The sequence below is a fragment of the Haliotis asinina genome, chromosome 2 (genome assembly GCF_037392515.1).
Source record: "Haliotis asinina isolate JCU_RB_2024 chromosome 2, JCU_Hal_asi_v2, whole genome shotgun sequence".
NCBI lineage: Eukaryota > Metazoa > Mollusca > Gastropoda > Lepetellida > Haliotidae > Haliotis > Haliotis asinina.
In genome coordinates, this window is record NC_090281.1 from 59,408,382 (window position 1) to 59,422,772 (window position 14,391).

Here is a 14,391-nt window from a genome sequence, read left to right on the forward strand (position 1 = left end):
ATTACTTTGTAACCTACGTCTACGTCAGATGCTCTGATGAATGGCTCCATGTGATGAAGAGGGAAACGATGTGCGTTGAATGACGGCACATGTTGTTGTTGTTGAAACTTGGTTGCTGATCTAAATGCTGTAGACAAAGTCTCAGGGATCGTAGATATGGGAGCTATCAGCGGGAACGTTAACGTATTGATGTCATCATTCTTCATCTTATACGTGTTGAGTTCATTGGAATCCTTAGATGGTGAGACTCGGTTTAAGCCATTCGTGATCCACGATGTGACTTCTGAATCCGAGGGCTTCCTCCGGTGACGACTCTCGGTGGTGTCTAACTTGGAGTGACCTGGAGTGACGCATTCACTGATCGTCGACGATCCCGATTGTTTGAGTCTGAGTCTTTAGGAGAGGATGACTGCATACGCAGACCTTCAGAGGTAGACCTTCTCAGTTGACGAATCAATCCGTGAGTGCACGCACACGAGCGAGTGCTGTCACCCACCCAAGTGTACCCACTTGTGCAAGTGCACTCACTCGACGTGAGTGTATCCTTCTCTGTACTGCAACCAGATGACCAGCACCTCGATTTTCTGGAGCGCATGCATGCATACACCTCTTCTTTGTCTTCAGATGCGAGTGCAGGTCCAGACGAGTGCTCTCAGTGATTCACAGTCGACACTGTTGACGAGTGCAGTTGTCTTTCTTCCTCCAACCGTCGCTCCATAAGGTTCATCATCTGCGTTGTGAATTGTTGCATGAAGGCGCCTGCGTCTAATGGCTGCATTGAGTGCACTGACGGCTGTGTTGTAGAGCTGTCTGCGGTGCCCAAGGTTGCAGTCGACATCTGCGTTGTCTGATGTAGATGATAAGGTCCTGAGGCGTTGATGATGCCGTTGGGGTCGATCTAGCTGCCGACGTCCATTGATTGCATTGATTGATGTCGTGCTCACTATGTATCATCAACAGAGGCTCATCAAAGATGTGGCGTTCTTGTAGAGAGACGATCTCTTCCCCGAACGATTTCTTCATCAAAGAATGTTGATTCTGCGATGATCTGGAAGATGAGGACTTCGACTTCAACCACTTAGATTTCTTTGACTGTGACGGCCCTGCCTCTACAGACGGTCTCTTCTGAGTTTTGGGAGACGATGCGCCCGACCCTGGACATAACCTCGGAGATACAGCTAGCATATCACTGGAATGAATCTCAGCATCAATAATTAAACAGTTACCCTATTTTATTTCACCAGATTTAGACATGGCTAATGTGAGCCAACGTTGCCTGTCCATAGCACGTCTGTGAACAGACCGTATGTATAATATAAATTCTACTTCAGACAATTTTATACAAAATTTACAATGAGTATGAGCAGAACATAAGGGCTTACATGCCGGGCAAAGTATAGGGCTTACATGCCGGGCAAAGTAAGTGTCAACCGCCGACAGCCGTAATCTGCACTGAAAACAGGATTTTATCAACTGAGACTTAGTCTCTTGTGTTAAATAAAGACACAATAACCACAAAATTGATTTTATAATAATACAGATACAAAAGCCAAATACCACATACAGCACAAAGTTAGTTAAAAGACCAAAAGAATGAAAAACTTAACGCCGTATATGGAACCCCAGGTGCCTCCAGCCACCCTCGTCGGGCGATAGAGAGACAGTATCATAGCCGATCAGCTGACCATGTGCACAGGGAGGGGAAGTAACTCATGGGTGAGTGTGAATTTTACGTCCGCTTCTTATAGAAGGGAGCTTCAAAGGATTTAAGGTGTACCACTACCTTTGCCAGGAAGAGAAGATAAGCAATTAAGCATGAGTCAGGATAAGGAAAAATATACACATTTATGGTGATGGCGAATGAAAGGGTAATGAATGACCTACAGTGTGACCTTTTCCTTATATACAGCAGCAATTCTTAAAACTTTTGTCCCAACATACTTGGATACAGATGTTGTTAGTTAGTTTGTTGTTTAGCGCAACACTCAGCAACGTCCCAGCTATAGGATGCACATGTGCATGTTCACAAAGGTGGCAAACACTTTGGGGTATAAACTTTAATATGTGCAGTAGAATTTTCAGACTGATTGAAATGATGACAGTATGAAATACTGTAAACGGTCTTAATTCCGTGCCTTCAAATTTTCGAGAGTGATGGTCACTAAACCTTTTCACATATTCTTATTTTCGCAAGGTGATCTTGTTACAGAGGGTGTTTCTGACCATTGAGTTGTTATAAAATAAAGAGACTTGCGTAGTGATATAAAATCAAATGTAACTGATTTCAAAATTAATCCTTTTTAATTGGGTTTTAGAGCAATGAAAATAAAATGTGATTGAGCAGTGTTAATCCAGATTAGCCCAGTGGTGACATGTGACTGAGCAATGACACCTGTGTTGTTTTCAAGTTGTTCCCTTATCTGAATAGATAATGATATATCTATGTTATCACGTGTTTTATTCCTGTGTCATGAAGTCAGATGCGAAGTTCGCGAAAATTAAAGTCGCAAAAATTTGGCTGTATACAGTGTGAGCTTTTCTTGTCATGGCAAGATATATACTTCCAGAAAATACTTAATGGCAAATAACTGGCAGGGGCTTCCAGGACTGGAGGAAAGCTTAAAACTGCTAGTACATGTATATCTTTCTATCAAAGCGCATGTATGTCAAAGCCTGTTGGGGAATAACACCTTTATCCTATTTTGTCAACTATGCCTCCAAGAATGTTGCTATGCATGTGAGTCTGTTTGTCCAAACAACCCAATCTCAGGACAGAAACTCAATCCAGACAGAATAAATATTTAATGAACCCAATAAAATCTTGCAAAAGTAGCCATAATTCTTGAGATTATGGCATTAAAACAAATATAAAAAACTTTTAGCAGTTTATGTGTTTACGCCAACATATCAGACTGGATGGGGAAATCAAGTGTCAGGTCTTTCATTAATAGGAACTTCAGCGCTGTCAGTAACCTTGGTAACTTTAAATTACAAAATAGATATGCCCAGTAATATGTCTCCTCTCTACAGAATGGGACTAGTGTGTACAGGTCACTCACTAACATTACAAGAGGTAATGCACCTCTACAATGGAAACATATTTACACTTTCAGCAAAAAGAATATCTATCATGTGTAATGCCCAAATATTATGGGCAGGGTAATATATGTGAAAACAAACAGAGACCCTAAGATAGCGAAAGGGAGCACCATATAGTAGGACTTTATGCATTATGTAGCAGTTGGATCTACCCAAACATAGCACATTCATGAATATGCATGCAAATCCAGAATGATTCTGGCACCCAAACATTGAATTCTTGATGCGACTGTCCCCTCAAAAGAACCAAAATGAATATTTCTTGTTTGTTTGTTGTTTAACACCACACTGAGCAATATTTCCAGCATTGTGTAAATAATTAGTCTGAACCAGACGATCCAGTGATCAACATTATGAGCATCAATCTATGCAACTGGAACATGTTGACATGTGTCAACCAATCCAGTTCTGATAGTTAAATCTTAAGCATGTATGGGCTGCTGAAGACCAATTCAGTAGTACCAGTATCCAGTTCTCTTAGTGCTAAGTCATAAGTGCCATACACTAACATTAAGTTACAACTGTCTTACCGCTAAGAAAGCCTAAAAAATCTAGGCCCTGGATACTAGAATTTCTTTAGACTGATGCACTGTCACTATACCAGAAAGAGATAAACTGAGGACATATCACTAACGAGAGCCCCAGACTACTGAATACGACATTACCTTCCATCAGTGGGGGTTCATCATCGAAGTTATCAGACGTTGTCTCATTGAACGTAGCTGATGGGGTCATGATGGAGCCAGTGTACTGGGGACTGGCATAGCCTTTGTTGTACTGCTGGTTGTAGTCAAAGTGGCCGAACTGTCTGTAACAAGGGAGATAACTCAGTGTGCAGCTGTTGAAAAGATATGGTGGGTTTCTTCTCAAAGAATTTGCTCATAACCAGTGTGATGGCTTGTCTAAATGTTAGTCATGCTGTTGATGGGTCTGAATGCCACAATAGACAGCACAGATGTGATACATCAGTATGCAACCTGATAACATGGGTGTGATATGATTTGTATCCCACCACAGCCTGATATGCTACTTCATTACATAAGTTCAAACTCTCTACCTTTTCACTGGTAAATCACCATCCCAATCATTTGTTTTCAAATTTCCAATGTAAAACATTTTACACTGTTAACAAAATGGAATGTTGTTACATCCTCTTAACCATTAGTAATGTTGTTATACACTGCAAACCAACTGATGTAGATCTGGGTATGAGAGGCAACTTATTTTTGTAAAATACTTAATGAAAACTTATTACAAAACATGAACTGTAAAATATCATACTCTCTGTTTGTGTACACCAGATATTAATTAACTTTCCATTGATTCAGTAACTCAAGCCTATCAATATATTTTGGTTGTCCTTATATTGATACTTCCCTGTGAAAGTGGAATATATATATATATCCTGTATAATATATATCCCAGGTTGAAGAGTTTTCCTGTATCATAACACATCATATCATATCAAGACCGTAGTGATGATATACTAGTATGTATCATATCACCAACAGTGTATCATTACAGTCTTAACCCTCATCTCAACAATAGCTTATACAACAGGAAATACGTACTGTTCCTGTCCAAACTGAACTGGTGCTCCCATATCATAGCCAGTGCTCTGCTGCTCATAATAATTTCCCTGGAAGAAGCCATCGTCCTGACCAAAACCTCCAGACATGATGGAAAGTGATCTTACCTGAAACATAAATATATAATCAGTGAGGGAGTAAGTCATGTTCAACACCCCTCTCAGCCCACAACATGTAAAGATTCAAACACATTTTCATAATGGCCTTGCACATTAAACTGGAGTAGATAGAGTTGGTTTCCCTTTGCTGACTGGATAACCTGTGCTTGTCAAACAGATTGAAAATATTAGAAAAATTAAATGTGCACAAAAAATGACAAACTTTGGGTGAAAATGAAACACTACAACATTTGGCTAGGTACTAAACAGTGAACAGCAGAAGAAAGTATAAGTGGGTGAGTTGGGTTTTGCATGTTTTGCGTGATGGATCCTGCTGCACAACATTGCACACATTCTATACACAGCATAAGAATAAGTGAGTGAGGTTAGTTCTATCCCGCTTGTAGCAATATTTCAGGAATAGCAAGGTAGGGAACTACAGAAATGGGCTTCATACACTCTACCCATGTGGACAATTGAACTTGGACCTTTGGCCAAACGCTTTGACCACTAGGCTACCCCACTGCCCCAAAACATGAAAGAACACCAGTTTGTCTGTTAAAATGGAATTATTGTTAGAGTTCAAAATTAAGAAGGGTCCTGGAAACCAACAATACTTAAACCTCAAGACACCATACTCACGTTAATACAAAACTAATGAAAAAGACCCCTGGTATTATGCGCAAAATTTCTAAAACTAACCTGGCAGGGCAGTACCAGAATTTAATGATATAATATAAACAACTGCTAATATTTTTTCTGAAACAGTGTTCAAGAATAGCGTCTGACTCCTTGACAAGTCTGGTAGATTTGCAGACAGTCCAGTGGAAGTCTACAACCTGCCAGCCACAGTGTCCGACTGCACATTTCACAGTGACTTGGACTGAAATTGTCATACATGACAAATCGCACTTGTTTGCTGTTTATCAATTTTACATTTGTTAATAATTACAGCGCCAATTACACGAAATGTTAAATCTGAATTGTGTGTTTAATTGTTATTCTATCGGTCCTGTGAATTTTGAGGGGGGCAGACAGAGCCCACATCCCCGATTCTCCAACGCATACAGAGGCAATTTATAAAGTTTGTAGTGACTAAACAAAGTTTTATGTTTATCAAAGTAAACAGTAAATTGTAAACATGGAATATTGCATTATGTCGGTGTTATTATTAATGCACGTGTTGATCAAGCGCTGTTAATATCAGTTTATGATATTCTCATTCAACATAACAGTACTAAAAGATTAACCTCTACAAGAACAGTTTACTCCTTTGATCGAAAACCGGACAAAAGTAATCAGATAATGTCGTCCAACCAATATTATGTAGGTACACAAATAACTTAAATACAGAAGTGAAATAATGTTTTTTTCATCCTCTTTCCTATCAATAAATCATCATAATTATTTGTGTATTACCCACTGTCAGTCAAACTACAAGATGCGAAAGAAATCTCAACCACGACAGCAAAGAGCAGACAACTTCACGATGATAACACCGGTTTTGCGCAGTAACTACCTTACCGCTTCCTTTTCCGGTCTTGACATCAACCAGGTCGGGCTTCATGTGCACTTCGCCTAATAAAATCGTCAAGAATTGCTAGAATTCATCTCCCATCTAACATAATCATTTAATGCCTAAATCGTTTTAACCTTTTGATGTCTGACACAATTGATATTTTATACCAATAATACTTATTTCTTGAGTTACCGGACGCTATGTAGGTGAAGTGAACGATGTATAGATAAGTTTACTCGGTCATACTACTGACTGCATTCATTGTAACGAATCATACGGGATTTTAGTGTTCATAAACCTCAGATAACGCTTTAACTTTGCACTGGGTCACATTTGTACATATATGATTCTAAAACTATATCTAGGAACATCTTGAAGTGGTTGACCCTAGTTACCTCTGTTCGCAAGATCATGCCTTTCGTGAAATTCAAGGTGCCAGTGTATGATGATTGGAATAAACATTTGGTTATAACATATGGAAAAAGAATGGTTTGAGGGTAATTGATACAAAACTGATATACATGTACTCATAAGTCTAACACCTATGCCTGTGGACCAAGGCTAAATCATTTGACTGATTAGTCTTTGAGCGTCATTCACTAGTTCATATGAATAAACTCGTATTCCAGCCAAGGCCTACATCGAGTTTATACGGCGAGTGCTTTTTCTTTGACGCACCTTTCCGCAAGAAATTTGAGCGGAACGGTTTAAGGCAAAATCAAGACTGAAAACCCAACCTATTGACTGATATTTTTGCAGGTTTTGCTAAAACAAACATTCATCGTAAAAGCGGGACACTTACCTCCAACAAAATACACTCATTTTATTTCTGACAAGTCTTGAAACATATATACCCCCCTTGACTGCCGGCCATTGTGGATATGTAAATGAGAGGTTGCTTAAAAAACGGAATCCATGAAAACGGACCATGACGCTCTGCAGTAGGCGGGAGGGGAAACGAACCGTTAGTGGTTTATATCATTTTGTGGATGGTACATTTCAGGTTCCGAGATGTCTTGAGACCTACAATGTCATTTCTAGATGTTTTTGGTGTTGGATAGGTGTGCATAGTGTTCTTATTATCCAAATGCGAAAGGGTTTATTTTCAGACATGACATTACCATGGTGTCACATGTCTCATGCTACTACCTTGATAAAGACTGAAGTTCCTATTACGTTGGAAGCCTAGGGATTAAGTCGGTGGTGAAAATCAGGGTTCGAATTCCAATTTGTGAAGTCCATTTCTGGTGTCGCCCGTCTAGATAGTCCTGGAATATCGCTGAACACCGGGGAGTGAAACGGACCTCCATCACTCACTCACTTTGATTACGTAAGGTACACACGCGTGTTATTGGTAACGTATTAGAATGTGTGCCATTTACACATGTTTGACACATATTTTCGGAGAGTTATTCACCATCTGCCAAGCTTTCTAATATGCGACATTTTAGGAAGACTTTTGTCTCTTGTATGGGGAAGAGCCGTATTATTTCAGTTGACTTTATTAAATATGTGGTGGACATCCTGCCCTATCGTCTATAATGTCCCTCCCCTTCAGCGATAACCTAGCCCCAAGTTAACTGTAAATATACAACCCTTCCTCCATTAAACAGTGATGCGTATAATTAGTTATTATGTTTATATAGTTGTATGTATGGATATGAATCTAAGAATGTTATGCGTAATTAGTGCTCAAATAATTCTTGGTACTTGATGTTATGTTTATAGAGCTATATATGTGTGGATTTGAACGTATGATGTTTACGTCGTTTCGTGAAACTGTAGCTGTGGTCTTTAGGAGACATCTTGCATGTACCATGTCCCCGCTTAACCACCTCCACCTTGTATTTACTGAAGCGTAATTAAAAACGTTTTTCGTTGTGTTAGTTTTGTTAAGTCAATTGTTGGGCCTCCCCTGTTAACCTTCTGGGAGAGGGATTTGAAGTGAATGTGCCCGCATATGAAACACTATCAAATTATTCTTGATGAAATACAATCCCAAGAGCGTGTGTCATACAGTTTTTCTTATCTTGGAAATACATTCACCGATTTGTTTAATATGTCTTCTTTCGGCGTCATGTAACTTGCGTAATGGCGCCACTCTATTACTGAAGGATAGGATATTGTATGGTGTAGACATGTAGAACGTAGAGGAAATGAAACATTTGAATGAATCAGTGAAGAAATCCTAATTTGGAAATATGTCAACTTCACAAAGTGCATGAAAGTGAAAACTGTCATCTCGTAAGACCCACTATGTATACTACATGCACACTGCCATTATGATAATGGTGTAGAATTATACTTACTTTCAGTGATTCATTTCATTTTAGAGTAATCAATGTAATTTTAAGAGTTCAGTGAATGGTGCGATGATATGTGGGATCCTGAAATGTCTACAAACGATGAAGAAATGCCTTAAGTTCGTTTCCCCGCAACCACAGTCAATTTATCGCTAACCGTTTTAGTGCGATTCCACTTTTTGCTTAACCAATCAAAATGTCCGTCAAGTGGTGAAAAACGGGGGGTGGTTCTGTATCAGGGCTGATATAAAATAAAGTGAATGGATGTTAGTGGATGTAAGTATGCCGTTTTGAAAGTGAGTGTTTGTCTTAGCAATCCGTGCACCTGTTCTAGTCGATAGGCTGGATTTTTGCCTTAAACCGCTGTACATATATGAACAGTGCACTGTGCGTCAAAGAAAATTCACTCGCCGGCTAGACGTCGAGCACACCTTGGTATAGTGCGAAGTCGTCTAGTTATATGCTAGACTAGTCATTCACATGATTCAGAAGTGCTACACATTTAAGGTGATAAATTATGAATGTCAACCTCTTTATGTGAGAATCATAACATTTCCAAGGCATTCATCTGGTGAAGGAGTAAGATCCTCATAAATGACATTCATCATTAAAATGCTGACGTCTGTAAATTTTTTACCTTATACATTACTGACTGTCATAAGCAACTGCCTGTTTGAATCTGTTAATCAGTCGTGATGGTTTGGTTGATATGTAATCATGTACATAATGCTTGCATCGTTGTTCAACCACCCGGGTCTTGGGTACATACTTCTGTGATGTGTTGATTAAGCTGGAATATTGTTGACAGTGGTGTAATGCAAGAAACAGTTGTATTTTCTCAAGCAAACATGTGATGATATATTTTTGTATTTTAGTCATGAAGACCATAAATTCAAGTGAGTGTGTGAGAGCTCCTGAGGGAGGTAAGTCTCAATCTATACTATGTTTATACAGTTACTTTACATGGTAGATCCTTCTCTGTGTAGTGGCCAGAGCTTCTGGTTGGAGAGTATTTTAATCTCCTTGTGTCCTATGAAATAGATGGCAGTTGTTATTCACAGGGTGCTCTGTTATAATATAAGGGATGAAACATGGACTTGTCAGTCCAGTCAAATTGAATCCTCATAAAGCTGGTAATTCAGAGGGTTTGCACTGTGAAAAATCAGAGAACATAGCAGATAGGCATCACGACAATGGTGTATGGTCTTAGAATCATTTACAGACGTATTTATTTGAAAAAGTATTACTCTATTGTTTACTGGCCTGTTTGCACAAGAGTAGCAATGCAGTGGTGTATATATGAAACGAAACGAAAGATTACTTACATGTCATTAAATTCCACTCAGCTCTCTAAATGTACTCTAACTTTTTCCAGTTCTCTTATATTGAAAAAATAAGGTGTACTTACACCCCATGTTGAAAAATTATATGGAGCCCTGCTGAGACATTGTAACTCAGATGGTTTGCACTGTGAAAACATCTTAAGTCAAGACAAATACTAGAAGTAATGTGCTTCCAGGAAGCTAGATAAGTGAAATAATTTCCAACAAAATGCAAGAAGGGTCTTAAATTCATTTTAGCCTTGGAAGAACACAAGTTTCCAGTAAATTCACATAGAAAAGAGCCTGTATATATAAATTCACATAGAAAAGAGCCTATATGTATCAAAACATTAGGAATTAATAGGAAAATATTGCATAATAAACATTCGTTGGTTTTACATTAATTTCAGACTTGCTGTGTGCATGCGCAGAGCGTGTAAAAATATCTACTGGCCAAGTTCCGCTTTGGTCGTACGTTTAGTGATAGTGTAAATACACTCAAAACAAATGATAAAATAATGATTATTTACGATTGACAACTGTTCATAGCTGACTAGATAGATTGATTTACATATGCTTTTCAGTTATTGATGTCCAATTTAGAAATGTTTTGTTAGTTGTGAGAAGGGGATGTGCGGGAAGAACGGTGGTGTGAGATGTGTTGATACATGAACTTATTGACATAAATTAAGCTATTTATTTCATTACTCCCGGTCTTTGGTGCATAGAAGTATAAAAATAAGTTGTTGTAGACATAAAACTATATATTTGGTTTGATTGTTCGTTTTCTTTACAGTGTGTTAACACTATCGGTAAACGTATGACCAAAGCGGAACTTGGCCAGTAGATATTTTTTACAGCCTCTGCACATGCGCACAGTGAGTCTTAGATTAATGTGAGACCAACGAATACTTGAAATGATAAAATGTGTTAATGGAGCGCCATCACAAGCAACAGTTTCCCTGTGCAGCAACCTTGTGTATATTTAGCTGCCTGTGTGCAGCATTCGAAATACCTGCCTTCCCAACAATGTGGGATGGATTATTTTCAACACAGACTGCCAGATTCTCAAATTCACCTTTCCAACATTTGGATTACAATTTAGGCATGTACATTAAAATATTCACTATATTTCAGAGTAAGAAATCATGATTAAGTGACTCATGAAAATAATTGATGAATTCCAATTGAATGATAAACTTTGTTGCTGCGCAAGCCCAACTTACTTGCGTGTAGGTAAAGTTTGGTCAGGGCTGACAGGTTTAACATCTAACCAGTCCTCTGGTACGGCTGAAAATTTTGGGAGTTTTATATCCTGCAATGTTTCATTTTGGTTTTACGTGCTCCTTACGATTGATTGGACCTTGAAAAGCCCTAATGAAGCCCTTAAACTTGATAACTGATAATCTGTATGAACCCTGTAATTATTTCCAGTAAGGTGGTGCTTACTTTCTACACATTCTTATTTACAGACATGGCATGGCTAGAATAATGCTGATTCCAGTGAAACAAGCAATGCAATGTCACAAAATCGTGAATGCATGTATCTGTACAGAGTTGCCCCCCTTGGGCCTACTAGAAATATGCAAATATGGATTTGAACCCATAGTGTCTTGTTTCTTTTGCTCATTGTCAAAATTGGAACTGGTTTGTTTCTCCAATTTGATAAATTTGTGAGACGCATAACTTCAATACTTTCCATCCCCCATGAAGCTGACAAAGACAGTGTGGTGTACCTGAAATAACATTGTACTTAAAGTGGTATTCACAATCACACTGACAGACAGGTTTCATGAAACCCCTCAACAGCCCAGCAGTGTACAGAAAAAATGTGTAATTATGGAGAAAAAACTAATTATCTTCATTTTTAAAATGTTGATAATATCAAGAGTAGATTCACACTTGAGGGCTCTATCTTATTTGGCTGTATCCATAATCATCATGGAAAGTAATATAATGATTGCCGTGGTTTCTCACATTAAGCCCAGTTTCAAGGTTTAAGCATTTTGGTTTGTGGATGATTATGGTAGGTCATAAACAAGAACAGATGACACCAACACCACATGTTCAGATCCATGTAAGTCTTGGAATTTATCAATATATTGATCAAGGCTGGTCAAAAATACTTTGAAAATCTGTATTTGACAGAGGTTTCACCTGTTAAGTTTTCTGGACTAGAGGATACACATGAGTTTCAAGGATGCAGATATGACCAGAATCTGAGTTAATTCTGAATTTATTTCAGTTATGTGGAAGCATGATTATATGTCAGAAAATTAACCTTGGCATTCATTTTACAGTGACAATTAAAGTTCACTCCCGAACTGTGACCGTTGTTGGACCTCGTGGAAAGCTTGTGCGCAGTTTCCGCCACTTGCCAGTGGACATGAAGATAAAGAATGGCAAGATCCTTACTGTGGAAAAGTGGTTCGGCAAGCACAAGGAATTAGCTGCCACAAGGACTGTCTGCTCACATGTTGAGAACATGATCAAGGGGGTCACCAAGGTAGCCTCAATAAGCATCATAAACTGGAGCTGATCAGAAAACTGTAACAAACTTTAAGCTGGTTCATTCATTGTGATTGATTGATTGTGTACAGACGCCCACCATATGGCTGGAATGTTGCTGAGTGCTTCATAAGGGTTAATTTGTTTTTCAGATGGGGCGGGGGTGTTGGGTATTTTTATTTTTGGGGTCATGCAGTGCTTCATTGCTTCACGGTATTTCATTTCAGGGATTTTTGTACAAGATGCGTGCTGTTTATGCCCATTTCCCCATCAACGTTGTGATCAGCAATGAAAATACAACTGTGGACATCAGGAACTTCTTGGGGGAGAAGTTTACCCGTAAGGTGGACATGCTGCCAGGTGTAACCTGCGTCCCCTCCGGTAACAAGGACGAGTTCATTATCCAGGGAAATGACATTGAGCTTGTATCACGATCAGGTGAATATCAAGAGTTGTCTAACCTAATGTGAAGCCCTTTTCTGATGTCCCCTGCCATGATATTGCTGAAAGTGGCTTAAAACTAAACACACTCTGATGTGAGAACAGTAGAGGGCTCATGCCTGGTTATGTTTCATCCACAGTGAGCTAGGTTGGTTTTACAAGGCAATTTTAATAAGTGGTCTGACTTGCTGTTGTGGTTGCTGATACAAACTGATGGGACCTAAAATAGTGACACATCATCCTATGACAAATGCATCAGTAAGGAGGGAGTATTATGTTGATGTTTTTTGACAACAAACAAACCAAAGCTAACCTGAAGATTAGAAAAGATTCTTTGTCTTTTCTGTGGGTGGTAGTGGTGGGGTGGCCTTGTTAAAGTGTTGATCCATTAACTGGAATCAATGTTTTTGTGTGCTTTTAGTTTTGATTCTGGGTAATACACAAAATTACAACACCTGGCAGTAAATCCCCCTTCATCTCACTTTGTTGCAGAGGGAAGGGGTATAGGTACCTATATTTTCAACACTACACTGCTGCTTGCAATTTATGATTAATTTTCATAATTTCTGATGGTGATCTTCTGCAAAGGCATCAGTGACAAAAGAAACTGGCATGAAAGAAAAGATATTTGAAAATATTGTAAAAGCAAGTTCTTCACTCATCTGTTCTATGTTTCAGCTGCCTTGATCCAGCAGTCAACCACAGTGAAAAAGAAGGACATCAGGAAGTTCCTTGACGGGATCTATGTGTCCCAGAAGACGACTATTGTCAAGGATGACTAGAGAGACTTCATTAAAATATTCACTGTGGATTAGTTGTTCTTGTTTTTGCAAAGGGATGGAAAATCTGTCTCCTGTACTGTCAGCCACAACACATAACCAACTTGCAGGTTGTTGGGGCAGTCTCATGGTGAAAGTGTTTGTTTATCACACTGAAGACCGACACTGAGTTTAGTTTTATGCCGATTGCTTGTGATAGGGGACATGAGAAATAAGCTGTACACATTGTACCCAAGTGGGGAATTAAACCAGGGTTTTCAGTGTGACAAGCAAACACTTTGACAAATAGGCAACCTCTGCAGTCACTCGATATTTGAAATGCAACCAGGTAAATCAAGGAGGGTGTAAATGCACAAATTGTGAATGAGTATACAGATAAATTTTCCAGCCATGAAACATACTAAGTAATGTTCAGATGTCATACACAGTTGTGATGAAAATAGTTGCAGTTTATCAAGTTTGACTACAAACAACACAGCCCACAAGTGTTCCACGAGCATTGCTTATAAGGAATCTGTTCTTTCAACAAAATTCACACCGGTTCTGGGCATTGTGTTTGACAACATCTCGGAGTTACAAAGCACCACCAGTTCAATGCAGTGTCCACAGTATCTCCTGAAATTGGATGCAAGGATCAGGCTGTGTCCTGGAACAGGTAATGGTAGAAAATGCTTGTCTCCAGGTTATATGGAGTCCAGCACTTTCCATTATGTTTTTTTTATTATTATATATT

The 14,391-nt window shown here is 38.9% G+C and overlaps 2 protein-coding genes across 3 annotated transcripts in view; one reads left to right on the forward strand and one right to left on the reverse strand.

The window, feature by feature from the left end:
* Positions 1-6,356, reverse strand: part of LOC137274029 (protein YIPF5-like) — a 138,863-nt gene extending 132,507 nt beyond the window's left edge. Inside the window, exons 1-3 of one of the 2 annotated variants that reach the window (XM_067806985.1) lie at positions 6,206-6,356; positions 4,671-4,795; positions 3,765-3,907 (exon numbers count right to left, since the gene is read on the reverse strand). In XM_067806985.1, coding sequence (XP_067663086.1) covers positions 3,765-3,907; positions 4,671-4,777 — 250 coding nt within the window. In that variant the 5' untranslated portion in view covers positions 4,778-4,795; positions 6,206-6,356. The remainder of the gene's footprint in view (positions 1-3,764; positions 3,908-4,670; positions 4,796-6,205) is intronic. The other variant, XM_067806986.1, reaches the window with a different exon arrangement.
* Positions 6,253-13,688, forward strand: LOC137274031 (large ribosomal subunit protein uL6-like). Its single transcript, XM_067806988.1, has 5 exons — positions 6,253-6,341; positions 9,484-9,531; positions 12,231-12,436; positions 12,666-12,876; positions 13,558-13,688. Exons 2-5 carry the CDS (start codon positions 9,486-9,488, stop codon positions 13,659-13,661), a joined length of 567 nt encoding a protein of 188 aa, XP_067663089.1. The 5' UTR covers positions 6,253-6,341; positions 9,484-9,485; the 3' UTR covers positions 13,662-13,688.
* Positions 13,689-14,391: the final 703 nt, after the last annotated feature.

Bases quoted from the DNA above. Each gene is read 5' to 3' on its own strand.
- LOC137274031 (XM_067806988.1), top strand. From the start codon at position 9,486: ATGAAGACCATAAATTCAAGTGAGTGTGTGAGAGCTCCTGAGGGAG. The intron at 9,532-12,230 runs GTAAGTCTCAAT...TTCATTTTACAG, and splicing joins TGTGAGAGCTCCTGAGGGAG to TGACAATTAAAGTTCACTCC. The intron at 12,877-13,557 runs GTGAATATCAAG...TCTATGTTTCAG, and splicing joins TGAGCTTGTATCACGATCAG to CTGCCTTGATCCAGCAGTCA.